The 27,948-nt window shown below is 46.2% G+C and overlaps 1 protein-coding gene across 1 annotated transcript; it reads right to left on the bottom strand.

The window, feature by feature from the left end:
- LAMP3 (lysosomal associated membrane protein 3) lies at positions 1 to 27,948 on the bottom strand. Its single transcript, XM_066241236.1, has 6 exons — positions 27,782 to 27,948; positions 18,880 to 19,634; positions 17,881 to 18,009; positions 5,788 to 5,845; positions 1,986 to 2,156; positions 1 to 233 (listed from the first exon to the last, which is right to left on the bottom strand). The coding sequence occupies exons 1-6, from the start codon at positions 27,804 to 27,806 to the stop codon at positions 94 to 96; spliced, it is 1,278 nt and encodes a 425-aa protein (XP_066097333.1). The 5' UTR covers positions 27,807 to 27,948; the 3' UTR covers positions 1 to 93.

Genomic DNA, 27,948 nt, shown 5'->3' with positions numbered 1-27,948 from the left:
AAACTAGAAAAGTTGATCCCTTCACTTCAGGCTGAATTATGAAGACAGAATTCCCAAGGCCTTAACCTTGCACATTCTGCAGAAGCTGGGGCTTTACATCCGTTCATATCCTCTACTGGGCCTCTTTCTGGCCACCAGGCATGCTGTTAGCAAAATGACAAGCAGTCCTGCGATACTCAGGCACACAGCCACAGGGATTTCTCTCCTGTTTTTGTCACTGAAGCATTCATCCGCTGTAATTGAAGTCAGAGTAACAGGTGTTACAGGCTGGCCACAATGTTGGGAATTGCCCCTGCCCGCCTGCCTCCACCTTGCAGAAGGAAACCGAGGGAGAAACGGAGCTGCTGCGCCTCCCAACTGCAGCCTCAGACATGCCTGATGGGCGCAGACCAGGAGGGAGAGGGTCAGCGCAATGACGTGGAACACGTGGTGCTGTGACAGCTTAAGGGGTGTATGGAATTATAGATACCCAGGCCTCTCACTCAAGAAATTATGGTTCAGTGGGTCGGCGATGGAGCCAGGTCATTCTGATGTAATTGAGAGGCAGATCCAACTTCGAGGAAACATTAGTTTGGTCTAAAGGTCAGGAGCAGAATTGTGTTTTGACATCAAGCTAGGGTAAGCCATTGAGCCATGGTTCCCAACTCTGAAAACAGAGACCTGCACCAAACCACATGGCCAGAGTTTCTATTCAAACTCTGTGCTTCTAAAAGGGACTGTGGGACAGCCTGGGGCTCCTGACACCAAGAAACCTTTTGCCAGAGTTTTAGGGAGGAGGAGTTGAGAAGGTGGGAGTCAGGAGCCTACTGTTTGGGATGACCATTATCTTTGACAAGACTGAGCATTTACAGTTGAGTTATTATGAGAGGGATGTTTTAGAAAGAAAAGTTCAATTTCTGGACATATGTAGAAATTCTTGTGACACTATTTTCCTTGCAGGGAAAAAGGGGTTTTCTCGGAAAGTTTCCCGGGTCGCCTCTGGCCTTCCTTCTAGGACCTTTTTCCCTCTGTGATGGTTAAAACCCAAAGCAGAACTAAGACTAACTTTCAGGAAACAGTTTGTAATCTGGGGAGAGGGACTCTAACAGAATGCGTTTCTATCTTGAATTATGGCATTCTTTTCTCTTTTCCCTCTGTAAGTGGGAAAGAATCTATCGAATTTTAGACATCACTAATACTTAGGATCTTTAAAGTGTTCTCCAAATCTACCTGAGTTTACTAGAACTCAACAGCTATAAGAGGAAAGGTTGCAGATGGTGTTTTCTGACTTTTTGATTGTGTGTATGTGTGTTTGTGTGTGTGTTTAAATGATTCCGAATATATATTTTTGTCAGACAAGGAGAGTGTTTTCTGCTGTGGGAGTGCAGCAGACGTGAGTGGGTTAAGGTGTCTGGTTTTGAGGTTGGTGTTGACTCAGAGAGAAATGATAGGAGGGTTGGCCAGGGAAATTTGGCCTTAAGAGTTTTGTGGAATTATATTGTTCTAGGAAGCTCATGTGATTCTCGTTCCTTTGACAGGTTCAGACAAAAAACAAACCTTGAAACTGGCCCTGGCTGGTTGGCTCAGTGGTAGAGCATTGGCCTGGCATGTGGAAGTCCCAGGTTTGATTCCCAGTCAGGAAACACAGGAGAAGCAACATCTGCTTCTCCACCTCTGTCCCTCTCACTTCTCTCTCTCTCTTCTCCTCCTGCACCCATTGCTCGAATGGTTTGTGCAAGTTGGCCCCAGGCACTGAGAATGGCACTATGGCCTTGCCTCAGGCACTAAAATAGCTTGGTTGCCAAGCAACGGAGTAACGGGCCCAGAGGGAAAGAGCATCAACCCCTAGTACGCTTGCCAGGTGGGTCCCCATAGGGACACATGTGGGAGTCTGTCTCTCTGCCTCCCTGCCTCTCACATAATTAAAAAACAAAACAAAAAAATTCTTGAAACTACCCATGGATCTCTAAAGTTTATGTTTGTGACATGATGAACCCTTAACTTACCATTTCCAAAGTGGTCATCTTCGAAATCAAAGGCTTGAAGTTGGACATTCATTGTTTTCAGTTGAAGGTGGGCTGACAGCTGGATGCTCTGTTCACTCACACACTTGAAGGAATGCCCAATCACAGTCTCAAACATCATCACAGCACTTTTCTTTCCTTGGTAAATTTTTTCTGAAAACACAAAGGTAAGTGTAGACATATAAGAATCTTGGCAATAGAATCAACCAATGATTGCATAAGTAAGTGGAACAACAAATCGATGTTTCTCTCTTTCTCACTCTACTTGCTCTCTAAAATCAACACATAAAAAATTACAAAAAAAAAAAAAGAATCTTGGCATATCTCTATTGAGTTTCAGCTGCTGCTTGGTGGTCCTCGTGCAGTTAAATAGCCTTTCCTGGTTTGACCTGTGGTGGCACAGTGGATAAAGCGTCAACCTAGAATGCTGAGGTCGCCAGTTCGAAACCTGCACTTGTCTGGTCAAGGCACATATGGGAGTTGATGCTTCCTGCTCCTCCTCCCTTTCTCTCTCTCTCTCTCTCCTCTCTAAAATGAATAAAAAAAATATATATAAATAGCCTTCCCTTACATGTGACTTTCTGGAGTCCTGCCTTCTCTTCATGAAATATCACCTCTTGCTTTTGGGGGACTTTTTTCTGGTGCTCTGTTTGGAGTTACTGTAGACTCTTGCTTTTTTAAATGCAAATATCTTACATGATGTACTAAATTATCTGTGTACACCACTGAATCATGTTATATCCCAGGGTAATCTACTATTATCACCCTTACTAACATTACAATGGTCATTATCGTTGTAATTACAACTAATTATTCTTACTACTACCTGCACCACCACCTGCATGAGAATTGTCATTACTGTGATGTCATACTGTGTACAGCTCCTGCTGCTGCTGCTGAGCCTTGGTTATTGGAACCTGGAGTTGTTGTATCTTCTCCATTAGCCTCTAAATTAGTTTCTGGCCTTACTTTCCATTCTTCTGCCTCTTGAGACATTATTACCTTATTCCTGGCTAAAATTTGGTCCCATGCCTAGTGATAACATTAGCTAATTTATGTTAGCATTCACAACATTCATCCCCAGCCTATATGTGTATATTTGTCTGAGTTAATGACTATGGAATTCGTTGACTATAACATCTACTTACATTTTACCAACAATCATTGACAGTGTCCTTTTGAACAGTATCAATACAATATAGCTAAATTTAACATAGAGATATCTCTACATTTTCATTTCTTGGCATGGTTTTAGATATAAGTTCCTTAATAAGTCTAAGCCAATCAAAAGATAGAATTTTGAAAAAGAAAAAACAGACATGAAAAATCTCAGTGCAGCCCTGGCCGGTTGGCTCAGTGGTAGAGCGTCGGCCTGGCGTGCGGGGGACCCGGGTTCGATTCCCGGACAGGGCACATAGGAGAAGCGCCCATTTGCTTCTCCACCCCCCCTCCTTCCTCTCTGTCTCTCTCTTCCCCTCCCGCAGCCAAGGCTCCATTGGAGCAAAGATGGCCCGGGCGCTGGGGATGGCTCCTTGGCCTCTGCCCCAGGCGCTAGAGTGGCTCTGGTCGCAAAAGAGCGACGCCCCGGAGCGGCTTAGCATCGCCCCCTGGTGGGCAGAGCGTCATCCCTGGTGGGCATGCCGGGTGGATCTGGGTCCGGCGCATGCGGGAGTCTGTCTTACTGTCTCTCCCCATTTCCAGCTTCAGAAAAATACAAAAAAAAAGAAAAAAGAAAAAAGAAAAATCTCAGTGCAGTGCCTGGCACAGAGGAAATGATTAATAATAAGTTGTTATCTAAATCTGAGCTTTTCAGTCTGACCAGGTGGTGGTGCAGTGGATAGAACATTGGCTTGGGATGCTGAGGACCCAGATTCAAAACCCCAAGGTCTCCAGCTTGAGTGAGTGTTCATCTGGCTTGAGCACGGGCTCACCAGGTTTAACATGGGTCGCCAACTTGAGCATGAGATCATAGACATGACCTCATTCATGGTCGCTGGCTTGAGCCTAAGGTCACTGGCTTGAACAAGGGGTCACTGGCTTGGGTGGATCCCCTGGTCAAGGCACAACTAAAGTGCCACAGTAAAGAACTGATGCTTCTCATCTCTCTCCCTTCCTGTCTGTCTGTCCCTATCTGTCTGTCTGTCTCTCTCTTGCTAAAAAAAAAAAAGCTGAGCTTTCCAGAGAGACATTTGAGACCTCTGGGAACCCCCCCCCCCAATTTGATTGGGAACTTTACTTTTCTAGAAGCAAACATTCTAGAAGTTCTCCAAACTTGCCCCAATATGGGCAACTGTCTATACAGCAACCAAACTGAAACTTTAGAAATAAATCTGGCCTGTTGGTGGCACAGTGGTTAGAGAGTGTCAACCAGGAATGCTGAAGTCCCAGGTTTGAAACTCCAAGGTTACTGCTTGAGCACAGGCTCACCAGCTTGAGCGTTGGATCATTGACATAATCCCATGGTTGCTATCTTGAGTCCGAGGTCGCTGGCTTGAACAAGAGGTCACTGGCTTGGCTGGAGCCTCGTTCCCCCCCACTCAAGACATGTATGAGAAGCAATTAAGGAACAACTAAAAATTGCAGGCACTGGCTAGTTGGCTCAGTGGATCGAATGTTGGCCTGGATATGGATGTCCCAGGTTCAATTCCTGGTCAGGGCACAGGAGAAAAGACTACCTGTTTCTCTCCCCCTCACTTTCCACCTCCTTTCCCCGTTCCCCTCTCACAGCCAGTAGCTTGATTGGAGCATCAGCTTCAGGCACTGAGGATAGCTCGGTTGATTTGAGCATTAGCCCCAGACAGTGGTTGCCATGTGCATCCTGGTTGGGGCACATGTGGGAGTCTGTCTCTCTATCTTCCCTCCTCTCACTTAAAAAAGAAAAGTGCTGCAACTATGAATTGATGCTTCTCATCTCTCTTTCCTTGTCTCTTTTTTAAAAAAATGCAAATCTGATTTATCAGTTTTCTACACCAAACCTTCCAATGGCATCCTTTTACACTTTAGAATAAATTCCAAAGTCTTCACCTTGCCTTGCCCAGAGGCCCTAGATGCTCTGGCCTAGCTGTCCCTCAGAACTCTTCTGCTGCTTTGCTCACTGGCCCCTGCTGGTCCCTGAACACACCAGCAAGTTCACTTATAGGGCCTGTGCATCTGTTCCTCCACCTGTCAACCCCCAGGCTCAGAAGTCCCCATATCTCTCTGCTCAAACCTCACCTCTTCAGAGAGGCCTTCCTTCCCTGCGTGCTTCCCTAAGGCCTTACCTAAAATAACTATCCAACATGCTCATGTGTTGCTCAAAGAATTTACCACGGCTTAACCGTGTGTTATAATTTAATGTGTCTGTTTATGGTCCTCTCCTTTTTCTAGACTGTAAGTTCCTAGAGAGCAGAGACTCTCTGTTTAGATAATAATGGATTTCCCAGTGTATTCCAGGGTTTGATACCTAGCAGGCACTAACTACATTTTTACAGAACGAGTGCATGACTCCAAGAATATAGAATAAACTGTACCATCAACAAGTCTGTCCAAAGTCACTACGCTCTTTACTGTTGCTGATAATGACTTCTGACGTGATGTGTCCAATCTCCTTCCTTCACGAGCAGATAAGAAACTGATATTCACAAAGATGTACTAAGTTCTGCCTCCAAATTCTATATGCTGTGGGCTACTCTCTCAGCCTGTTTTTCAAAAGCAGCATCAAAGATTCGAGAATTCAATGGAACGAGAAATGAGCTAACCAGGCACAGTGTCCTTGCTGGTAGAGCAGCCTTCTCTAGCTTCTTACCTGGATTTGAGACAGTCAAATAGGCTCCCACTTCATTGATATAATATGAATTTTCATCCTGTAAAACATCAGCGTATCAGTCTTTGGGTAATCTCTGCTTTTGTGTTTATGTTCTGGCCTACAAACTATGCTTAGTCAGGATTCCAGCTATTAAATCCTTGATATGGTATGGAGCCACAATTGTGTTTATTTTTTGTTTATTTTTTTTAATAATCAACTCCAATATATGCCTTGACCAGGCAAGCCCAGGGTTTCGAACCAGCGAAACTCAGTGTTCCAGATCGACGCTTTATCCCACTGTGCCACCACAGGTCAGGCCATAATTGTGTTTAAAAAAAAAAAAAAGTAGCCTGACCTGTGGTGGCACAGTGGATAAAGCGTCGACCTGGAAATGCTGGGGTTGCCGGTTCGAAACCCTGGGCTTGCCTGGTCAAGGCACATATGGGAGTTGATGCTTTCAGCTCCTCCCCCCTGTCTCTCTCTCTTCTCTCTCTCTCTCCCTCCCTCTCTTCTCTCTAAAATGAATAAATAAATAAAATAAATAAATACATAATAAATAAATAAAAAAAAGTAAATATACTACATGATATGTAAATAATAAGTAATAGCTTTCCCTCGGCCCCAAATTTCTCTACTACATACTTGCTGTTAGAGCCTAAAGTTAAAATTCTACCAATACAATTCAAGTGCTTTTAGTTGGGCCAAGTTTCCCCCTATAAAATGTAAATACATCCTGAAGGTGGAGGGTTGGAGGAATATACACTAAGCTTTTGTAACTAACATCTCATGGTAGGGATTCAAACGGAGACTCCTCATCTGTGAGGCTACCATGAGTGGGCTTTATGGGGTCTATAACCCCCCTGGAAAAATAGTGCATGCAAAATTTTGCCTGCATTTTCCTGGGTAGAGTATCAAATACTTTAAACAGATTAATGAGTTCATGTTTTCCAAATGTTTACATGGGACGACAGTGAGTGATTCTGGGAAGAAATGGTTTACCCTGAGATCACTGGGTGTTCTCTGCAAGAGGACCCCCATGGCTGTGCTCAGAAATATCAAGCAGTGCTCCACATTTCACCCAGAGATCGTTCTTTTGGAAAGCAAACAAACTTCAAAACAGCCCTATAACCTCTGGGGAGACTGAGGGTATAAAACATTAAAGGGAACTGAACTGAGATATGAAAAGGTAAGTTAGGTGTTAGGTGAAATAGTTTTTATTTTTTAAAGTAGTTTTTATTTTTTATGTTTATGATTCTGGTCTACAAACTATGGTTAGCCAGGATTCCAGCTATTAAATCCTTGATATGGGGGTTTGGGGTATGTTGGTAAGGCCATAATTGTGTTTATTTTTTGTTTATTTTTTTAATAATTTTTTTAAAGACTTTATTCAAGTTTTCAGAGAGGAGAGAGAGAGAGAGAGAGGGGAGAGAGAGAGAGAGAGAGAGAGAGAGGAGGAGCAGGAAGTGTTATTATTCTGAAACACTCATTAGGAAACTATCCACAAACAAGAGGTACAGAAAGTGGCAGAGCCACCAGAATCTCAAATTGAATTACTTTTAGAAGTTTCAGATCTAGGAATTAAGCAAATTTAACAATAATAATCTTGACCATATTTAGCCCATATATTATTTGTGGATAAAATAATTCCTTTTGTAGTATAAGAATTTCAGAAATACAACTGTTTTAGGAGGGTCACTGCTATTGATCTCAACATCTGTTAATTCATTGAATTCACCTACCACATGCTGACTTCTTACCTTGGGCCAGGGACTGCAGCAGGCATTTACTATGCCATGCCTTAGTTAATCCTCACAACATCTATGAGAGGAAATGAAGGTTCAGTGGCTTGCCTAAGATCATAGCCCTTATAGGTGGTAGAAAGATATGACTACAAGCTGCCTGCCTCCAACATCTCTTACATTCACTCTAGACCAGGCATTGCTCTAAATCTGGGGAGAAGAATAAGACCTGGCTCCTTCCTTCAAGGTGACAATGTCAGGTCTCAAAGGCTAGTTGGGCCTTGGCCTGTTGGCTCGGTGGATAAAGTGTCAAAGCCTGGCACGTGGACATCCCTGGTCCACATCGCCTGGTCAGGGCACACAAGAGAAGCAACTATCTGCTTTTCTTCCCTCCCACTCTCCCTTCTCTCTCTCTTCCCCTCTTGCAGCCAGTGGCTCAATTGGTTCAAGCATCAACCCCGGGCACTGAGGATAGCTCAGTTGATTTGAGTATTGGCCCCAGATGGGGAGTGCCAGGTGGATCCCGATTGGGGCGCATGTGGGAGTCTGTCTATCTCCCCTCCTCTCACTTAAAAAAAAAAGGCTAGTTGAACAATGTGCTTAGACCATCCAGTTCCTTCTTGGGTTGCACTCACATACTGTTTATTCAGATTTTTACTGGGTTCCCTTTCAGCACAAGAGACACCAGTACATACTTCAGTGCCCAAAGTCACTCTTACAAGACCCCTGATCCATCCTGACAGCAGAGGAGCCACTGAAAGGTTCCACCAGGACAGTGATGTGAGCAGGAGTTTGTTTCTGGAGATTTCTTGGGCTGCAGGATGAGAGTGGTGAGGCCAGCTCTGAGCCCCGGGAGAACCCTCCTGGGCTCTCCCCTTTCCCGGGGCACCTCCCTGATCTATCCTCACACACTGAAGGGAGGCTTTGTATTTCTAGAAAGGTTCCACAGTTTACTAAGTGTAATCTTTCACTTACATTGCCTCCTTTGATCCTTGGAACAACCCCCAAGACAAAATAAACACTGCTAGCCTGTATTACAGCTGAGAACAAAGAGGCTCAGAGATATTAAGCATCTACCTCTGGTTCCCATTGCTTATAGGTCAAAGCAAGATCTTGTCTGCAGGTTCCTGCCCTGCGTTTTCCTCCATTGGAATGTGGGTCTAGACAAAAGTTCATTGTGCGAGAACTTTCACATGCCCTGAAATGCAGCTGCCTATATACACACTACTCACAAAAATTAGGGGATATTTTTATTGCTTTCTATTCATTTAGAAATATCCCCTAATTTCTGTGAGAAGTAAACAGTACATATATACACCCTTGTATTGGAAGCAAGACCAGCTACATAATTTGTGGGGCCTACCACAGAATGAAAATGTGGACTCTCCTGTTCACAAATCATTTGAGAATGTCAAAAGGTGACAGCAGAGCACTAAAGCAAGCACAGGTCCTTCTGACCGCACAGGTCCCGTGCGCATGACGCCAGACCTGATAGGAAGGGCTGCCCCTTCGGCACTCTCGGGGCTCGGCCACAGTGAGGCCTCCTGGAGCACGTGACAGAATCTCCCACTCACTGTGCGCTCATCTTCAGGAGGCAACGGAACCGGATCTGGAGCTCGGAGCCAGGTTTCCTTTTATATTCACTGAGTCACAAGTAGCCAGACATCGACTGGGACTGAGCTGATGTCTGTTTGTATGGATGTCTGTTTGTATGGTAAAGAACAAGCATTTGTGCCTGACCTGTGGTGGCGCAGTGGATAAAGCGTCGACCTGGAAATGCTGAGGTCACTGGTTTGAAACCCTGGGCTTGCCTGGTCAAGGCACATATGGGAGTTGATGCTTCCAGCTCCTCCCCCCTGTCTCTCTCTCCTCTCTGTCTCTCTCTCCTCTCCTCTCTAAAAATGAATAAATAAATAAATAAATAAAAATTAAAAAAAATAAAATAAACTTTCCTTTAAAAAAAAAAGAACAAGCATTTGCTAGGTGAACTCGTGAACAAAAGGGGAAGAGGATGTTTAGTTTTCTTGAGATTTCATATTTTATATAAGGGTGGGGCAAAAGTCAGTTTATAGCTGTTTGTATGGAAAATAATACAATACATAATAATAAAAGGATAAACTGTGTTTCACATACTCGCAACTGTAAACCGACTTTTGCTCCACCCAGAAGTTTATGCTGAAGGTATCAAATGAGTCTTATCTAGACAGTTGTACCCGCTTTTTCTGTAGAGTTATAGTAATATTATAGGGGGCTCTTTTTTTGTGTGTGAAAGAGATAGAGAGAGGTAGAGGGACAGAGAGACAGACAAGAAGGGAGAGAGTTGAGAAGCATCAATTTTTCATTGCGGCACCTTAGCTGTTCATTGATTGCTTTCTCATATGTGCCTTGACGGGGGGGGGGGGGGGGAGGGCTACAGCAGACTGAGTGACCCCTTGCTCAAGCCAGCAACCTTGGGCTCAAGCTGCTGAGCCTTGCTCAAACCAGAGGAGCCTGCACTCAAGCTGGCGACCTTGAGGTTTCAAACCTGGGTCCTCTGCATCCCAGTCCGATGCTCTATCCACTGCACCACCGCCTGGTCAGGTTTCCAGGAGGTTCTTAAAGGATATAAAATTTTCTCTTAAGCTAGAGCAAAGCATTTTTTATACTTGGAAATTAAGAATTTGGTATAGGCCCTGGCCGGTTGGCTCAGCGGTAGAGCATCAGCCTGGTGTGCGGGGGACCCGGGTTTGATTCCCGGCCAGGGCACATAGGAGAAGCGCCCATTTGCTTTTCCACCCCCCCTCCTTCCTCTCTGTCTCTCTCTTCCCCTCCCGCAGCCAAGGCTCCATTGGAGCAAAGATGGCCCGGGCGCTGGGGATGGCTCCTTGGCCTCTGCCCCAGGCGCTAGAGTGGCTCTGGTCGTGGCAGAGCGATGCCCCGGAGGGGCAGAGCATCGCCCCCTGGTGGGCAGAGCATTGCCCCTGGTGGGCGTGCTGGGTGGATCCCGGTCAGGCGCATGCGGGAATCTGTCTGACTCTCTCTCCCCGTTTCCAGCTTCAGAAAAATACAAAAAAAAAAAAAAAGAAAAAAAAAAAAGAATTTGGTATAATCTAAGTGGTAATAGGACTGAAATTTCTTCTATAGGAGGAGCTGGCAAACTTTTTTTTCCTGTAAAGAGCCAGATAGTGAATATTTTAGGCTCTGTGGTTCTCGTAGCAACCTCTCCCCTGCCGTATAGCACTGAAGCAGCCATAGACGACACCTACACAAGCAAGGGTGGTCATGCTCCAGAAAACTCTATTTATGGACCCTTGAATTTGAATTGCATATGATTTTCATGTGTCACATAATATTCTTCTTATTTTTCCTCCAATCATTTAAAAATGTAAAAGTCATTCTTAGTTGGTAGATCATACAACTTTTAGTGGTGGGCTGGATTTGATCAGGGGGCCATAGTCTGTGGACTCCTGGTCCTCACCATCAATGAAGAACAAGGTTGCTAAACAAGTTTGTTGGTTATGACATGTAATAGAGAGAACGGCTTACCTCCTATTTGGGAGAATAAAGTATTGTAAAGAATTTTTTTAATACTGTTTCAAAAATATCTCTTTGTTCCCTTGCAGCCTAGTTTAAGTTGTCAAATCTTTGTGAACATCCTCCAAATTTAATTTCTTTACTTCTAAGTAGAAGAACAGGGATCATAATAACAGGACTTACCTCTTAGGTTGGTGTGAGGGTTAAATGAAGGGCTCCATGTAAAAAATTGCAGAGTCTGTACTCAAATTTACCCGGCATTGTTAACAGTGGTAATAATAAATTAGGTTGCCCCTTTCCAGTAAACCTCTCTCACTGAGGTCAAATGGCATTTTAAAAATCAATTTCTGCCTGACCTGTGGTGGCGCAGTGGATAAAGCGTCGACCTGGAAATGCTGAGGTCACCAGTTCGAAACCCTGGGCTTGCCTGGTCAAGGCACATATGGGAGTTGATGCTTCCTGCTCCTCCCTCCCCCTCCTCTCTCTCTGTCTCTCTCTCCTCTCTCTCCCTCTCTGTCTCTTTCTTCTCTCTAAAAATAAATAAATAAAATTTAAAAAAAATAATAAACTAAAAAAAAAAAATCAATTTCCTAGAGCTCAGATCTACCATAAGTAGAAAGAGAACAAGCAAGTGAGCACAGCTTAAATAGCTCTATTGCTTAGAGAAGTCGAAGCCTCAGCTCGGAGGATAGCAGTCAGGTAGAGTCAGAGGAAGGGTGGGGAGTTTCACGCAGGTTTAAGACTTAACCCAAAGCCAAGGGAAATTACATGCCACCTATTATTCAGTTTATACTGTCTGCTTTTTCTTTGATTCCTACAACCACAGGGTCCTTCTCTGCCAGTCGATTTTCTTTTATTTGGAGTTTGGTTTAAAATATGACAAACATCTACTGTGCCAGATTCTTGAAGACAAAATGAAAAATGCCTTGTGTACCCATCAACATTGATAAAAGGGGATCAAGAACCCCTAATAGTCAAATACATCACTTACAGCATCCCCACCTGAATAGACCATTAGCACAAGTCCCACCTCACTGTTCAACCAATGGGATGCTGACACAGTGGCTCCTCCCCACCAGTATGGAAAGGGAGCTCTGAAATATCTTAGCGAAGAGATGCAAACTCCTCAAGGAACCTAAATCTCCTCCCTAGCAAAGGACAGGGACCAGAGCAAACAGGGTCTAGAGAAGCCAGCCAATCAAGCCTGCTCAGGAAGGCAGCATGCCAACGACCACAGACCCAGGGTCTTCCCCTCTACTTCCACAAAATGTGTTGTAGGAGTTTCATAGTCACAGATGTTCAGGATGTGAATTTTGTCTTCAACATCAGCCATTTCTTTGTTGCTCAGCATTGCTGGGATTATATCGGGAAACCTTTGCTCTGGGTATAATGAAAGGAAGCCAGTGAGGCTGTTTCTCTACAGCTGCTGATCCACTTTTTGACACCTTGGCCTAGTTCTCTGTGAAATTTAGATTCTCTCCTTCAGTGATTTACTTCTTCATCAAACATTTGCTATACACTATGTACCCAGCCAGGGCTGGGCACTAGAGAGAGAAATGTGAATAAGTCATAGACCTGCCTTCAAGATGGCAGAACGTGTGACGAGGGCACCACTGGGGGTGAGGGAACAACGGATATGGCTCAGGGAACCAAGAGAAGAAAGTCTCCCAGTTTTACCTGGGATGGAGGTGGGGCAGGGAGACTTCATAGGGTGAAGCTAATTGAGCTATCTTGAAGGCTGAATGCAAAAGTGCACTGAGGGAAAGCAAAGGGAAAACAGGCCATAAAATGGCACCATATACTTGGGAATTTCTAAATAGTGCCCTCTGCAGGTGTTAACACTGAACACTGACAGCAGTTCCCAGGAGTCTGCAAGCTGAGAGGACGCCACAGGCCCTGGAAGGGCTCTAGGAAACAGGAGGTGGGTGCGCAGCAGGTTTCCAGACCTCAGCAGCCAGGTCCCTGCGCAGCCCCGTGCCCTTCCCACTGGGTGGCTGATTTCTGCACATCCTGGAGCTGCCCTGCCAACCACGTGGATGAGAACGGGACAGTGCTGAGCACAGAGAGGTGAACTTTACACAAAGTTATTGAAAGGTATTTTTAAAACAATGTGGGCAGGAAGGAAGATGGCGGGAGAAGGGTGGCGCATTTACCTTGCACCTGAAGGATCTGGACAACTCGCAGCATGTCATTTTAATCAAATGAGACACTGTCATGGGGAGGTTTTCAGCTCTTTAAAATATGAAACTGAGGGAGATGAGAAAGGAAACCCACCTCTCCTAACCCCATGATGGGGCAGAAACCACGCAGAGTACTTTCACATATGCTAGCCCCGTTTACCCTCACAGCAGCCAACAAAAGGTATTGCTTGGCCCCATTACATAAGAGAGGACACAGGCTCAGAGAGAGATCTAGCAACTTGTCCGTGGTCACATGAAAATGATATGGACAATTTAAGTTGAACAACAATATCAAGTGAGTTTAAGAAGCAGATTTTTGCCCTGGCCAGTTGGCTCAGTGGTAGAGTGTCGGCCTGGCATGCAGGAGTCCCGGGTTTGATTCCCGGCCAGGGCACACAGGAGAAGCGCCCACCTGCTTCTCCACCCCTCCCCCTCTCCTTTCTCTCTGTCTCTCTCTTCCCCTCCCGCAGCCAAGGTTCCATTGGAGCAAAGTTGGCCCAGGCGCTGAGGATGGCTCCATGGCCTCTGCCTCAGGCGCTAGAATGGCTCTGGTCACAACAGAGCAACGCTCCAGATGGGCAGAGCATCACCCCCTGGTGGGCATGCTGGGTGGATCCCGGTCGGGCGCATGTGGGAGTCTGTCTGACTGCCTCCCCGTTTCCAACTTCAGAAAAAAGAAAAAAAAAGCAGAGTTTTCTCTGTTTCTGTCACTATATTTCAATTTTAAAAATTTACAAATTATTGTCCATGACTTGGAACCTGGAACTATAGCCTATATTTCTTTTCTCTTCCCCCATAATGTCTAGCTCAATACTGAGGACTAACTAGACGCTCAGTAAATTCTTATTGTTAAATTGGTTGATACATCAGTCTTGCTAATCAGTATCCATTTATCATTCTACAATTTGATTTCCATTTATAACATCTATTACACTATAACTATTAGGTACTCCTGTTTTCCAAGGCTTTCTTTCCCTCTAGAGTGCTGGTTATCAACCAGGGGTGATTTTGCCTTTGTGAGGACACGTGCTGATGTTTGGAGACATGTCAGGTCACCTCAACTGGGGTTGGCATCTAGTAGGTGGAGGCGGGCATGCGGTTCAACATCCCACTAGGCACGGGACAGCCCCCACCACAAACACTTCTCTGACCCGAAATGGCACTACTGCATCTATTGAGAAACACTGGCATGGAACGTAGCAATATTGGAAAAGTGGCTGACTAAATTGTGGAGCCCATTTCTCTTGTGAAAGAATCGAGACCGCTTTCCTACCTATATGCACTCCACACAGCCCACCTGTTAGGGCAGAAGCCACCATGCCGGGGTCCACAGGCCAAATCTAGCCCACAGCTATGTATTCTTTGGCCAGAAGAATGTTCAAATTTTTTTTAAAAATGTGTTGTCAACACTTAAAAATCAAGTGCGTTTATTAAAAAAAAAAAGATCTGAAATTTTGCTTTGCCTTGAACAGTCAGGGCAACACTGGTCTGCCATTATCACCTGACAGAGGTGACGTGTAAAATATTTAACAACCAGCACAGTAGGGCAGTGCCCTCCATACAAGATGGTGACAAGTTTGTGGGCTAGATGCCAGCCCTACCGCTGGCACCAGCAGCCTCAGCTGTGGCTGGCTGCCCCTTGGGTCAGGATGGGCACTCTCTGGCCTTCCTGTCTCTTCACTACAGCGGCCTTATAAGTTGCCATTTAACATCTCATACTTACTCTAATCTTTTGCTTATGCAGATTTAATGGAAAAATGAAATCTTCCTTCATATTAGTCTTCATCAGAAGTGGAAGAATATTTTTACTACAAGATGTGGAAGAAGACAGAAGACCTAGGGTTCTAGGTACAAATGACGACTCCTGCAGGAAAGCTGAGAGTACTTGGCTGTGTATGTCCTTGCCACTGGTACGTATTATTCTATTTAAAAACCTTGGTTAACTGAACTAATTAAAAATATATTGTTATTTTAAAAAGTGAGACAATAAAAAAATTACCACGTGCTTCCAGGAAAAAGAAATGTTTACCATACTAACACAGTAATTAAATTCTATGCTGGCCCTGGCCGGTTGGCTCAGTGGTAGAGCGTCGGCCTTGCGTACAGGAGTCCCAGGTTCGATTCCCGGCCAGGGCACACAGGAGAAGCACCCATCTGCTTCTCCACCCCTCCCCCTCTCCTTCCTCTCTGTCTCTCTCTTCCCCTCCTGCAGCCAAGGCTCCATTGGAGCAAAAGATGGCCCGGGCACTGGGGATGGCTCCTTGGCCTCTGCCCCAGGCCCTAGAGTGGCTCTGGTCACGACAGAGCGACGCCCCGGATGGGCAGAGCATCACCCCCTGGTGGGTGTGCTGGGTGGATCCCGGTCGGGCGCATGTGGGAGTCTGTCTGACTGCTTCCCCGTTTCCAGCTTCAGAAAAAAAAAAAAAATTCTATGCTGAGCCTCTGTAATCTTTGAGTCTGTGGTCACCTTTGGGGCTTAAACAAGTTCCCTTGTTAAGTGCAGATTCTTCAGAAGGACCAGGCTGGTGTGTGGCAGAGCTGAGGCCACTGCTGCCCAGGGGGCTGGTGCTGAGAAGGAGATGAGTTTAGTCGGTAGGTCAAAGCCACTACCACAGCACTTGGCATTATGGATTGAGTGGCTAATGCTGTTCCTTTCCGAAGGCAGGTCCTTCCAGCTTCACCTGGGCTCTCGCTTCGGGCCCACACCCCTGGAGGCACAGAGGACCCCAGAAAGTCAGGAGTTCAGCATTCGTGTGGAGTCTGATCAAATAGAGACCTGCCTGAAGGGGTCGGAAATGCAGAGGGGGGCCTCAGGAGACAGGAAAGTAGCACAAAGAGAGGTGGAGGGTGCCAAGAAGACTCTTGCTGGCAGTTCTGCCTAAGCCTGGCATCAGTGGCCTTGGTGTGCCACAGACAAATGTTGGAGTGTTCGATGTCCTCCCTCCGCAGCCGCTCGTGTGAGCGGCGGTCCGGGTGGGATCTAGCCCTGAACTACAGCATTCACGCTCATGCTTGATCTTCTGCCGTCTTGCTGAAGTGACTTTTTAATAATTCCTGACACCTCTATAGTTTCAGTTGTCCAGGAATAGAGCACTTATTCTGTCCTGAATGTTCTTCTGGTAAGAGGGAGTATCTTTCCCATTTGGTGCTAAAAGGAAACCACTGACTTCTTAAGTGCATCTGAGGAGAAAGTTATGCACCAGGAGGATAAAGATTTTGAGACCAAGCTAAAAACAACAACAGCCCCACGTTATGGAACATTGTACTAGATGGTTTACACAGACTGTTTCTTTTTCTCCTTCTTTAAGTGAGAGGAGGGGAGATAGAGAGACAGACTCCCACATGTGCCCCGACCAGATCACCCAACAACCCCCATCTGGAGCTGAAGCTTGAATCAAGTGAGCTATCCTCAGCACCCGGGCCCAATGCTCAGACCAATCGAGCTACTGGCTACAAGAGCAGAGAGAGAGAGAGAGAGAGAGAGAAGAGGGAGAGAGGGGAAGACAAGCAGATGATAGCTTCTCCTGTGTGCCCTGACTGGGAATCGAACCTGGGACATCCGCATGCCGGGCCAATACTCTATCCACTGAGCAAACTGGCTAGGGCTGCATATACCATCTCTAATCCTCCCAGGGGTCCTATTAGGGAGGTGTAATTATTTCCATTTTATAGATGAGAACACAGGCCCCAGCAGCCTGAGGTCACACAGCTGGTAAGTATTATGGCTGAGAGTTAATCTTGGTTTTTCTGACCCAAAGTCTATGCTCATTCCTATACAAGCTCTGCTCATCAAGACCCCTATAACTTTGGGGCTCACGTCAGGTAAGAAGGAGGCTCACACAGAGTTCCGCTCCAAGGCCCTCTCGCACCTCCTCCCTAGCTCTTACTCGGTTTCTTTTCAAGGTACTTTGGAGCACAAGTGAGATGACCAGCACTGTCCCCCAAGACATTGCCCATTTAAGTCACTGCAATCAGAGTTCCTGGTTACTGCACATCTACTTCTCCCATATCAAGCAATGGTCTTTGTAGAGGTGATCTCTAATTCCCATCCCCCATTTTTCAAATGACAAAATAAAGCTCAGACAGGTTAAGTTGCCTGCCTGATGTCACAGGAGAACAAGGGACAGAATCAAACTTGTAGCTGAGACTCAGATCTCACGCCTAGGCCCTTTCCATTGACTCTGTTGTTTACGCCTTCCCGGGATGTGGTCTGGAAAACCCAGGGCCTGGTTAGTCCCTGACTTTTGCCTTCTGTGTTTGGAAAGACCCATTCTGTCATTTGGTTTTGGTCTTAGAATAATCTCATTTCTCTGGTGCCCACTGGAATTCCTCTGGGTCTATTCATCTCTACAACTTCCTCCTTTGGGTGGTTCGCAAAGGGCACCTATGGTCGGGTTCTACAAGGCCAAATCTCCCTTAAGAGGCATCAAAGGCCTCTGAGCTGCACAGAGGAGGCTGAAGGGGGTGAAGGCAAACATAAGGTGTCGACACTTTCCTCCACTCCATCTCTATGCCCCTCGCCCTTATCAGAGAACATGTCAAAAGGCTCTGAGACCCATTTCCCCTGAACTTGAAGTGTGGGATTGCACCACTGGGCCCCAGGGTGACGGGAAGGGAAAGCGACATTGAAGCCAGTCAGAGTGAGGGGGCTCAGTGCTCACCTTGGTGAATGTGAGATTCACAAGTCCGCCCTGGAAATTCAGGAGCAGGTTGGAAGTTCGGGGGCCACAATCCCCAGAGGCTTGGGTGGCATTGGGGTCGATGTTGAAGTATCTCTGAGGTGAAAAAACCTAAACCAAATAAAAGAGAGCAGCTTAGTGAGACACAGAAGAAAACTCTCGCTAGGGAACCAGAAGCACAGACAAGTAAGTGAGCCTGAAACTCAAGGCTAATGGGTCTTCACTTAAGAATTTCAAAGTGCCTGGATGACACCTCACATTTCCAAACCATTATGTTCAAGAGATTTTTTTTTTTTAAGACAGAGTTTTCCCACAGAGAGAAGATCCTTGATTGCTCACTCATGGCAGGGATATTCCTGATAACCTGTGTGGAACTGAATTTTTGTTGTTACACACATTGAAACGTCCTGCAGGAAAGGTTTGCTGTGTAACGTACTTCTGTTTCAAATGTGGATGTTTTATTTGAAATAGTAAGAACTGTGCAAAAAAAAGAAAATACAGTTTTTATGGTGATTCCTTTAGTAAATCAAATAGTCTCAGCCTCACCCCAGCTCCTCCAATCTCCTTGTTAATATGGATTTTCCATACTAGGGTCGCAGCTGGCTGGAACCATGGAGACCACCTAATCCAAACTTCTCATCTCACAGGAAAGTTGTGGAGGCTTGGGAGTCATCAGGTAGGGCAGGGCCAAGCTGTGATCAACACACCCCAATGCTCTGCCCGGTTTGACTAAAAGTGAGGGGCGAGTGTGTTTAAATTTGTGGTGTGTGCCTTCCTCTCTTCAAGTAGTGAATGTCGTTTCAATTTTTATACATATTCTAAAACAAATTCCACCTTTTAATAGAGCATCGTGGAGAAAGAGGTGCTCACAGCTATTTATTTCATTAAAAGACAAAGATGCAGAGGAACGCTCATCCTTGGCAAGGCAAATGCCACTCAAACTGTTTGAGGGTAAGGTGACAGTCCCACGCCCCGACTTACTGACTCCGTGTCTTGAAGTGCCAGCTCTATCCCCATCTCCGCTTTGATACAGAGCCTGCTTCCATTGAGAACTTGATAAACTCCAGTCTTGGCTGACGATGGCTGCGGTGCAAGGGTGGGCCCCGCAGCTGAGGTGGCAGGGGAGGCTGTCTGGGTGGCGTTGTGTGCAGCTGCGGTTGTTCCTGGGGCGTGGGTGGATTGAGGGGGCTCCTGACTGGTTGTGCTGATGATGTCTGATGAGATGGACAAAGTTGCTGAAAGGGTCGTCTGGGAACTGGGTTGGGTGGTCTTTCCTGTTGTGTGGCTGTCAGTCAAGGGGCTGGTTCCAGTTGTGTGGGCTGGAGGGGTGACGGTGGGTGGCAGTGAACTGGGAGCTACACTGGAGCTAATTGTAGCCTCAGTGAGTGGAGCAGCTGTGTGTGAGTTGTTGGGTGTGGCCAGGGTTGTGAGCAGAGTGTGAGTTACAAGGCTAGTAGACGGAGTGCTGTTTGTGGTTATCAGGGAGGCTGTTGTTAGAGTTTTCATGGTTGTGTGTGTGCTTGGGGTCTCAGAATTGGAGGTTGTGGCAGCTATTTGAGATGTGATGTGACCACCTGTTGATCTTGCTGCTGTAGTTTGGGGAGGTACTTGGTTAGTTGGTTGCAGGAGAGAAGGTTTTGCTATGGCCTGCGTTGTTGCTACTCTCATGGGCTGAGAAGAGTCTGTGATTTCTGGACACTCTGTTGCTCTTACTTGACTGCCGTAATGTAAAATCACTGCAAATCAGGAAACAAAAGTGTTAACACACCAGCCAACAGCTCCCAAAGCCCCTCCTCTACTCATTATAAATTAACGTGCATATTCCCAGATTTGGGAGAAATTTATAATGATACAACAACCAACTGAAGATCAGCCAAGATTTACCACAAGGCCACACTGGAATGTTTTGGTTGTGCCCATGCATTTAAAGGATTGGGATCAGACTGCATCCAGCCCCTTTGTCTAGATGGGATGTTATACGAACACGCCAAGTGATCAAGCTCCACGGGATATCTAAGTGTTCACTGCCTCTCCATTCCCCATCTTCAGATGTGAGTCCAGGCCGTTCAGGAGAAGAGGCTATTCCTAGGTTGAGTGCAGCTCTGATGGCCTGATGGAGCCGGGGCAGCATGAGTAATGGCAATAGAGAGGTACAGAGCTGTCCAGTTTGCACAAAATCATATAACCCTGGGTTCAAAGGGGTCTTACAGACCACCTAGTCCAAACCCTAATTTGATGTGTGAATTGGACCTATGAGTATTTGCCATGTGTTCATCTACTCTACACTTAATTACCTCTATTGACAGGAGACTCTCATTTTTTAAATCTCACCACTAGTTTTTCTATATATAGACCACTTCCTGTCATTTCCTTATTTAACCTCTTAAGTGGCCCATCCTTTGTCAAGTAAGAAAGAAAATAAAGCCATAATTGCTCTGATATACCTGGTGGGCTATCCTTCATGTTTTAGTTTATACACAGCTGGGCAAAATAGGTCAAATTACCAGCTACCATTACCTAAAAGATAATCATAAGTAAGGATATGAAATAACAATAAGACAAATAATACAATAATTTATAAGTAATGGCACAAGAATTGTGTCATGTACTCATAACTGTAAACCCACCTTTGCCAACCCCTGTATGTCAGCTCCGCAGAACCCTCGCTGCCTCCTTATGTAAACTAGCTCCCGTCCCATAGTTCTCCGCCACAGACATAGTTATTGTCTTCACTGCACTAATCACAACTTGTGATTATATAAGGGGACGGAATACAAATATTTAATGATAATCCTAGCCACACAGTGTGTCCCAGCAGAATATCAGCTCTGATTCAATGTTTATGAATTGATTTATTTGGTGATTGCAAATCTCTCTCACTAGACTAAAAGCAATCTTGAGGTGGAAACTGCATATATTTTTTTTTACCACCAGTGCCTGTGCATAGAAAGTTTTCACTGGCTATGGATTGGATGAACAAATAACTGAATGGGTAAATGAGGATGGTAGGATTGTAGGCCTCTAGGATTACTGTAAGGCTCAAAAGAGTTTGGTTTAAGTGAAAGGCTTCATGACCATTAAGCAGTGAGTATTATAGTTACAGGTTCTTTCTTGGGCTGCCCCTTAGGGGCAGAAGACCTCTGGCTCTTTTTCAACCAACACTTGTCTTCTTCTAGGCACTTAGTAAGCCAGAAAAGGAGACAAAGTGCAGATGATGTTCTTTGGGAGTTTATGATCAGAGAGAGAGCTCAGGAACAGTGAGAGAGAGCTCTGTCTCTTCGGGGCCGTGATTTCATTGTATTACCCACGGGATTAACACTGATCGGAGCTGTAGTTGCCCGGTGCTGGGCAGTGGCTGGGAGAGGGCAAAGGAAACCTTCCTATGATGATGTTTATAGAATCTTCAAATTCATATCTAATCAAAATTACCCCTAAATTCCCTTACTCTCTCTCTCTCTTTTATTCAGTAAGTTTCAAGTGCTTACTTTTCTCATATAATAAAAAATTCCAAGTTACGGGACACTTACTATATGGCAGGCTTCAGGTCAAGGGTCCCCTTTCAACAACTCCTCTCAAAAACCCTCCGTTTTGTACTATCTTTATCCCAATATTCCAGATGAGGAAACAAAGGTTTAGAAACTTCTGTCAACTTAATCATAATCACACAACTAGTAAATTTTGGAGCTGAGACTCAAATCCCTGTCAAAACAAAGCCTGCCTTTGGGTTTGGGGGTGGTGGAGGTGTTTGTTCCTGGGAAGAATGCTGAGAGAAGAGGCAAAGGCAGAGGAGAGCAGAACAGGAGGTTGTCCCTCCAGTGAACCCAGCACCAGACCCTCATCATGGAGGTCCTTGGTGAGGCTTTCAAAGGCTCGTGTGCTGAAATAGTGATTATTTTCCAGAAAAGTTCTAACTTTAGTCCAGTAATAACACTTGTGAATAATTTCTGCACAGCTGGCTTGCAAAATGGGAAAGACAAAAACAGTTCAAATGCCTTGAATAACCTTTCAAAAAGAGTTACTTGAGACTACTATTAAAGAGCTTTTATTGCATCTAAATGTTCATTTGGACAACTGAAATGTCTGATACTCAAAAGTTGTGGATTTTATAGGCTGTAGGAAAATTTATGCCCACATTGTGGAGTGGAGCAAGATTTTTCCTTTCAAGATTGTTATGAAGATTGACAGTTATTGAAGATTTATTTTCACAATTCATTTGGGCAAAACCTGAGTTGCTGTTTCCCCAGTCAAGAACCCAACAGGGCCCTGGCCGGTTGGCTCAGTGGGAGAGCGTCGGCCTGGCGTGCAGGAGTCCCGGTTCCATTCTGGACCAGGGCACTCAGGTAAGCGCCCATCTGCTTCTCCACTCTTCCCCCTCTCCTTCCTCTCTGTCTTTCTCTTCCCCTCCTGCAGCCAGGGCTCCATTGGAGCGGGGTTTGCCCGGGCGCTGGGGATGGCTCTGTGGCCTCTGCCTCAGGCGCTAGAATGGCTCTGATTGTGGCAGAGGGACGCCCCAAGATGGGCGGAGCGTCGCCCCTGGTGGGCATGCCGGGTGGATCCCCGTTGGGCGCATGCGGGAGTCTGTCTGCCTCCCCGTTTCCAGCTTCGGAGAAATGCAAAAAAAAAAAAAAAAAAAAGACCCCAACAGGAACCCCGTTAAGTTCATACTAGTACTATGGAGAAAGAGAATTCACTCCCAAATGTGGTTTTCAGGACTATCTTGTAGTAAAAAGCAAAGATTGCTACAGAGAACTCTGGGAGACTGAAAACCTTTCCTTGTCTTGGGGAGATCATTAGATTCTTGATAAAATCCCACGGTGTACGGCTTATGCTTATGAGCTGACATAAATCTTCTCACCTGAGTGACGTGCCCTTGACAAGGGGACCTTCCTCACCAGGCTGTTGGAACTCCTCTCTGAGTAATGATGAATGAACTCAAATGAAGGGAAATAAGCACACTGGTCACTCATGAATACACAGTATCCCCAACTAGACAAGAAGACTCTTGGTACCAGCCAAGGTGTGCTTGGTGTGTAGGCTGGCGGGAGGTGGTGGCAGTCATGATGTTGTGATGCAGTGTGTGACTTTGTGGTGAACAGAAGGCTGGGCTGGCAGATGGCTGGACTAAAGGTGCCAATAGTGTCAGAGTGTGTTACAGATTGAGCCAGTCTGGGAAATATTATTCTAATATTCTTCTCTCTGGCCACTCCCTTCCTGTCCCCATCTGTCTGGAGGAGAGTGGGGTATAAAAGTTTGGTGGATGAGTAGAAGAAAAACAGAGAGGTCAATGTGCTGTGCATGGTAATATGTATATCCCAGAAAGTTTATATGTTTGTTAGGTACTCAATGGAAATAATAGTCTCAGAAATACTCTGGTTTTTTGTTTTTTTTTGTTTTTTGTTTTTTTTTTGTATTTTTCCGAAGCTGGAAACGGGGAGGCAGTCAGACAGATTCCCACATGTGACCGACCGGTATCCACCAGGCATGCCCACCAGGGGGCGATGCTCTGCCCATCTGGGGCGTTGCTCTGTTGCAACCAGAGCCATTCTAGCACCTGAGGCAGAGGCCACGGAGCCATCTTCAGCGCCTGGGCCAACTTTGCTCCAATGGAGCCTTGGCTGTGGGAGGGGAAGAGAGAGACAGAGAGGAAGGAGAGGAGGAGGGGTGGAGAAGCAGATGGGTGCTTCTCCTGTGTGCCCTGGCTGGGAATCGAACCTGGGACTTCCACACGCCAGGCTGACGCTCTACCACTGAGCCAACTGGCCAGGGCATGAAATACTCTGTTTTATAGAAACTATATATACTGCTCACAACAATTAGGGGATATTTTATCGCTTCATATTTATTTTGAAATGTCCCCTAATTTTTGTGAGCAGTATATATGACCACATATATATGGTTAATCTTTGTCAAAACTGGGTCAGTTTTTAAATGAAACCTATGCCCCATCGAGGTCAAGTTCACTGGTCTGAGACCCACAAAGAGGTCAGTGGGCAGAATCTATCTCAACCCCAGCTCTATTCAATAAAACAAAAACAAAAAACCACAGCCCTGGAGTCCACACACTGATTTACCCAGCCCTCACCCCCAACATCTCTCCGGAACTCAGGACACCCGGCCAGCAAGCACCCCCGGCCGGGCCCACTGCTGGGAACCCACTAGTGGAGGAGCTGCAGGAAGACGCACGAGCAGGTTTTGGTTCCCCTACAACTTGTAGAAGGAACTGAGAGATGACTATGGGCCAAGCCCTGGGAAAGTCAGTGACCACACAAGGACCTCTTCTGTAGGTGTTTCCCGGGTAGTCGGGCCGTCCCACATAGCCTCTGTTTGGTTCCCCTGCCGCACCCAAGGCCACAGAAATGGAGAAGCCTTCTGTGAGCCCAGCTTCAGGCTGGGCACTGGGCAGAGGTCTTTGTTCTCAGGGGCTCAAAGTCTCATGAGACAGACACACAAAGGGACCACACTCCTCAGTGTGACAAGGTTGTTACTGAAGTAGGCCCTGGGTGCTACAGGGTGGGGTGGGGAATCCCACACAAGGGGAAAGTTTTCAGACAGACAATTAAGTAAATGGTATCCCAGGTAGGAGGAAGTGCATGTGCAAAGACAGAGAGGCTTCAGAGCCTGGTTTGTCTGGAGAACAACAGGAGGTCAGCATGATGGGACACAAGGAGGGTGTGGGGGAGAGGGTGGAGAGGTGGGAGGCAGCAGGGAGCAGGCCAGGTGGGAGGCAGCAGGGGGCAGGCCCGGTGGGAGGCAGCAGGGGGCAGGCCTGGTGGGAGGCAGCAGGGGGCAGGCCCGGTGGGAGGCAGCAGGGAGCAGGCCTGGCAGGTCGTAGAGGCGACACTGTGTCTGCAGGGCTCTAATGAACACAGTTGGGAGTATAAGAGCACTGTGGCCACAGGGAGGGACAGGAGCCAGTACTTAGCCCCAGAGCACTTTCTGCTCCCCAAGCAGAAGCTGCCCCAGCTCGGGGCAGCCGGAAGACCACTTCTGAAAGCGTGGAAGGCAGGAGTGGGCCCTTCGCACAATTGTGCTCACAATTTCAGTTTAACCATAGACCTTTCAGCAAACTATGTCAGTTTCCTGTGGGACTTTTATTTTTTTTGAGAGAGAGAATCTAGAGAGAGACAGGGAGGGAGAGAGAGTGAGAAGCGTCAACTCATAGTTCCTTTCACTTTAGGTGTGCATAGATTGCTTCTACTATGTGCCTTGACCAGGAATGAGACCTTGAGCTCAAGTGACCTTGAACGTTTCACGAAGATCTTTGGGCTCAAGCTGATGACCTCTGGGATCATGGTGATGACTGCTTGCTCAAGCCAGCAACCCCGCACTCTAGCTGATGACCTTAGGGTTTCGAACTTACAACCTCAGCATTCTGGGTTGATGCTATATGCACTACATCACCACTGGTCAGACAGTTTCCTGCGGGACTTGAGATTCAAAGAGAACCCTCAAACAGAAGGGCTCTAGTCCTGTGGCCGACACTGCTGGCTGACTACCCCAAAATCTGATCTCCCCTTTTCCTTTAGTAATAGAACCGCAAGTTTAAGCCAAGCACCTGCTGCCTGCAATAAAGAACCTTATGCCTTCCTGGCCTTGGGTGGCGCAGTGGATAGAGCATTGAACTGGACCACTGAGGTCACCAGATTAAAACCCTAGGCTTGCCTGGTCAAGGCATATATGACAAGCAATCAATGAACAACTAAAAAGTGAAGCAACTATGAGTTGATACTTCTTGTGTCCCCCCCATCTCTATAAAATCAATAAATAAAATCTTTTTTTTAAAAAAGAACTTTATGTCCAGTCTCCTTCCCAACTGGGTGGTAATGGGAGAATAAGTGAATGAATTTGAGCCAAAGCAAGAGAAGTGGTAGAATTATGTGGCTCTTCTGGGAAGGCTGCTTGAAGGGACCTCAACACCTGTGTGGCTTCTCTACTGCTGTTCTATATTCCTCTTTAAACCAACCTGTAACTTATTTGTGACGGCTGGAGCTTCAGCAGACATCTAGCACCATGAGGAGGTCTTTTGAGCAGAAGTCACACATAGGATGGTGGGTCCACAATCTTGAGCCCCTACACCAGACCTAGTCTGAATTCCTCTGGACTTGTTCTCACACAAGAGAGAAAAAAAAACATTTATCTTATTTAATTTACTATTATTTGGGGTTTGTCCCGTATGTGCAGCTGAACCTAAACTTCAACTGACACAAACGGAAATATCTGCATTTATTAGGGAGAAATTTGAGACCAGGGAAGTGGATACAATGACTGGATACAATGACACAGCTAGTTTACCTAGAAGCTATGTCCTTCCTAGCAAAATGTCTAGCAGTTTTGTGGTCTCCAATTCAACAGTATTTCTTGAACCTAAGCATGCAGGTGCAGTAATGCAGAGCATGGACTGTGATGCCAGACTTTCAGGATGCAAGGGGCAGGGCTGCTTTTGCTTGCTGAGTGACTGTGAGCCCATCCTTAACCAACCTCAGCACCGTCAGGGGGGAAATCCACTCTGTTCACCACTGAGAATTTTCAGCATTTCCTCTCAACCTGCATTTGCATTCATTGAGCACTCATTGCCTTCCTGACTCTGTCAGTCATGTCAGTCATTGAATTGGCTCTCACACACGGGTCACTGAAGGTTACTGCTAAACTGATATCTTTTGCTTTTTTATTAGCTTGCCCTGCTAAATGAAGTGATGACTTCCCCTTTTGCCTCTAAAAGAATATGAAACTAATTCTGAAAATGTGGCACAACATAAACAGCCTGGAATAGGGCAGCTGGCCTGATCCTTCACCCAACTTTCATAACAATTCATATTGCAGTCAGGTGCCACTGTGCCTCCCTCCCCCCATTTGAGCATGTCAGCCAGGCCCGTGTGGACAGAGCTCGTTCCCTCACATGCTCCATCGATTCAGTGTTACTAGAAGGAATCAACCAGCAAACCTGATAGCAGCATGCAAGAGGACTTCATGTTTTAGAGAGAAAATGCTCTTGGTGAAAGCAGGGGGTGGGGGACATAAAATAGTCATTAAAACTCAGTTTTCCCAACAGCCTCTCTGATCTGAAGTATAATGGTACCATTTAAAAACGTTTTACGCCCTGGATTACAACTTCTTGAAATGGCACAATTTGTCAGACCACGTCTCATCCATCTTCACAACTCACTGGACATATAATATAAACCTGTAGCATTTCCATTTGAGAAAACCAGGAATAGCAAGACATGAGGTGTTCTTATGAGAAATGTAGCAAGAGCTCTATTAAAAAAAATTATTGAATTTATTGGGTGACATTGGTTACTTGGTAAAATTATGCAGTATTTCAGATGCACAATTCTATAATACATCATCTGTATATTGCATTGTGTGTTTGCCACCCCAAGAGAAGTCTCGTCCATTACCATCTATCCCCCCTCCAACCTCCTCCACCTCCCCATCCACCTTTCCCTCCTGCAATCCCCACACTGTTGCCTGTGTCTGTAAGTTTATTTTCTTTGCAAAAGCCCCATTTCTAAGTTTGGGCTCAGTTCTCCCTCTCTTAAATATGTGAGCTCTACAAACCTTCCTTGAGAAGGTGTCCAGAACCCATTTGGGAACCAAGGACAATGTCACCGTCTTCTGGGGTTGACACCTACTCTGTCTGTCTAACTCACAGAAAACGAGTCCACACTGTGAGCCCTCGGAGAAGACGAAGTGCGCCCACGTGTGTATGGAAGGTAACAAGGGGAGACGGTTCCCAGCCAAATACCCTGAGTAACGGAAGCTAGGACAGCTATCTACAGTCTGTCCTGTCTTACCTTGGGCAGTGGCATCAAAATGTAACCAAGTAAGAGTAATAGGACCAGACATCGCAGGATCGCTGTGCGAAGTCATGTATGTCACTCACCGACCAGGGTCACGAAGAGCACCATCTCTGAACAGAGCTGCCAGGGCCTGACTGGGGAGCCCGGGAGGCGCGGGAGGCGCGGGAGGCGCGGACGCTTAGCGCTGGCGCTGCTGCTCTGCAGGGCCGCGCGGAGCACAGCCGGTTCTCCGACAGTCTGGAGGCAGTAC

This window comes from Saccopteryx bilineata, chromosome 8 (genome assembly GCF_036850765.1).
Source record: "Saccopteryx bilineata isolate mSacBil1 chromosome 8, mSacBil1_pri_phased_curated, whole genome shotgun sequence".
NCBI lineage: Eukaryota > Metazoa > Chordata > Mammalia > Chiroptera > Emballonuridae > Saccopteryx > Saccopteryx bilineata.
This window is presented reverse-complemented; position numbering and strand designations above follow the sequence as displayed.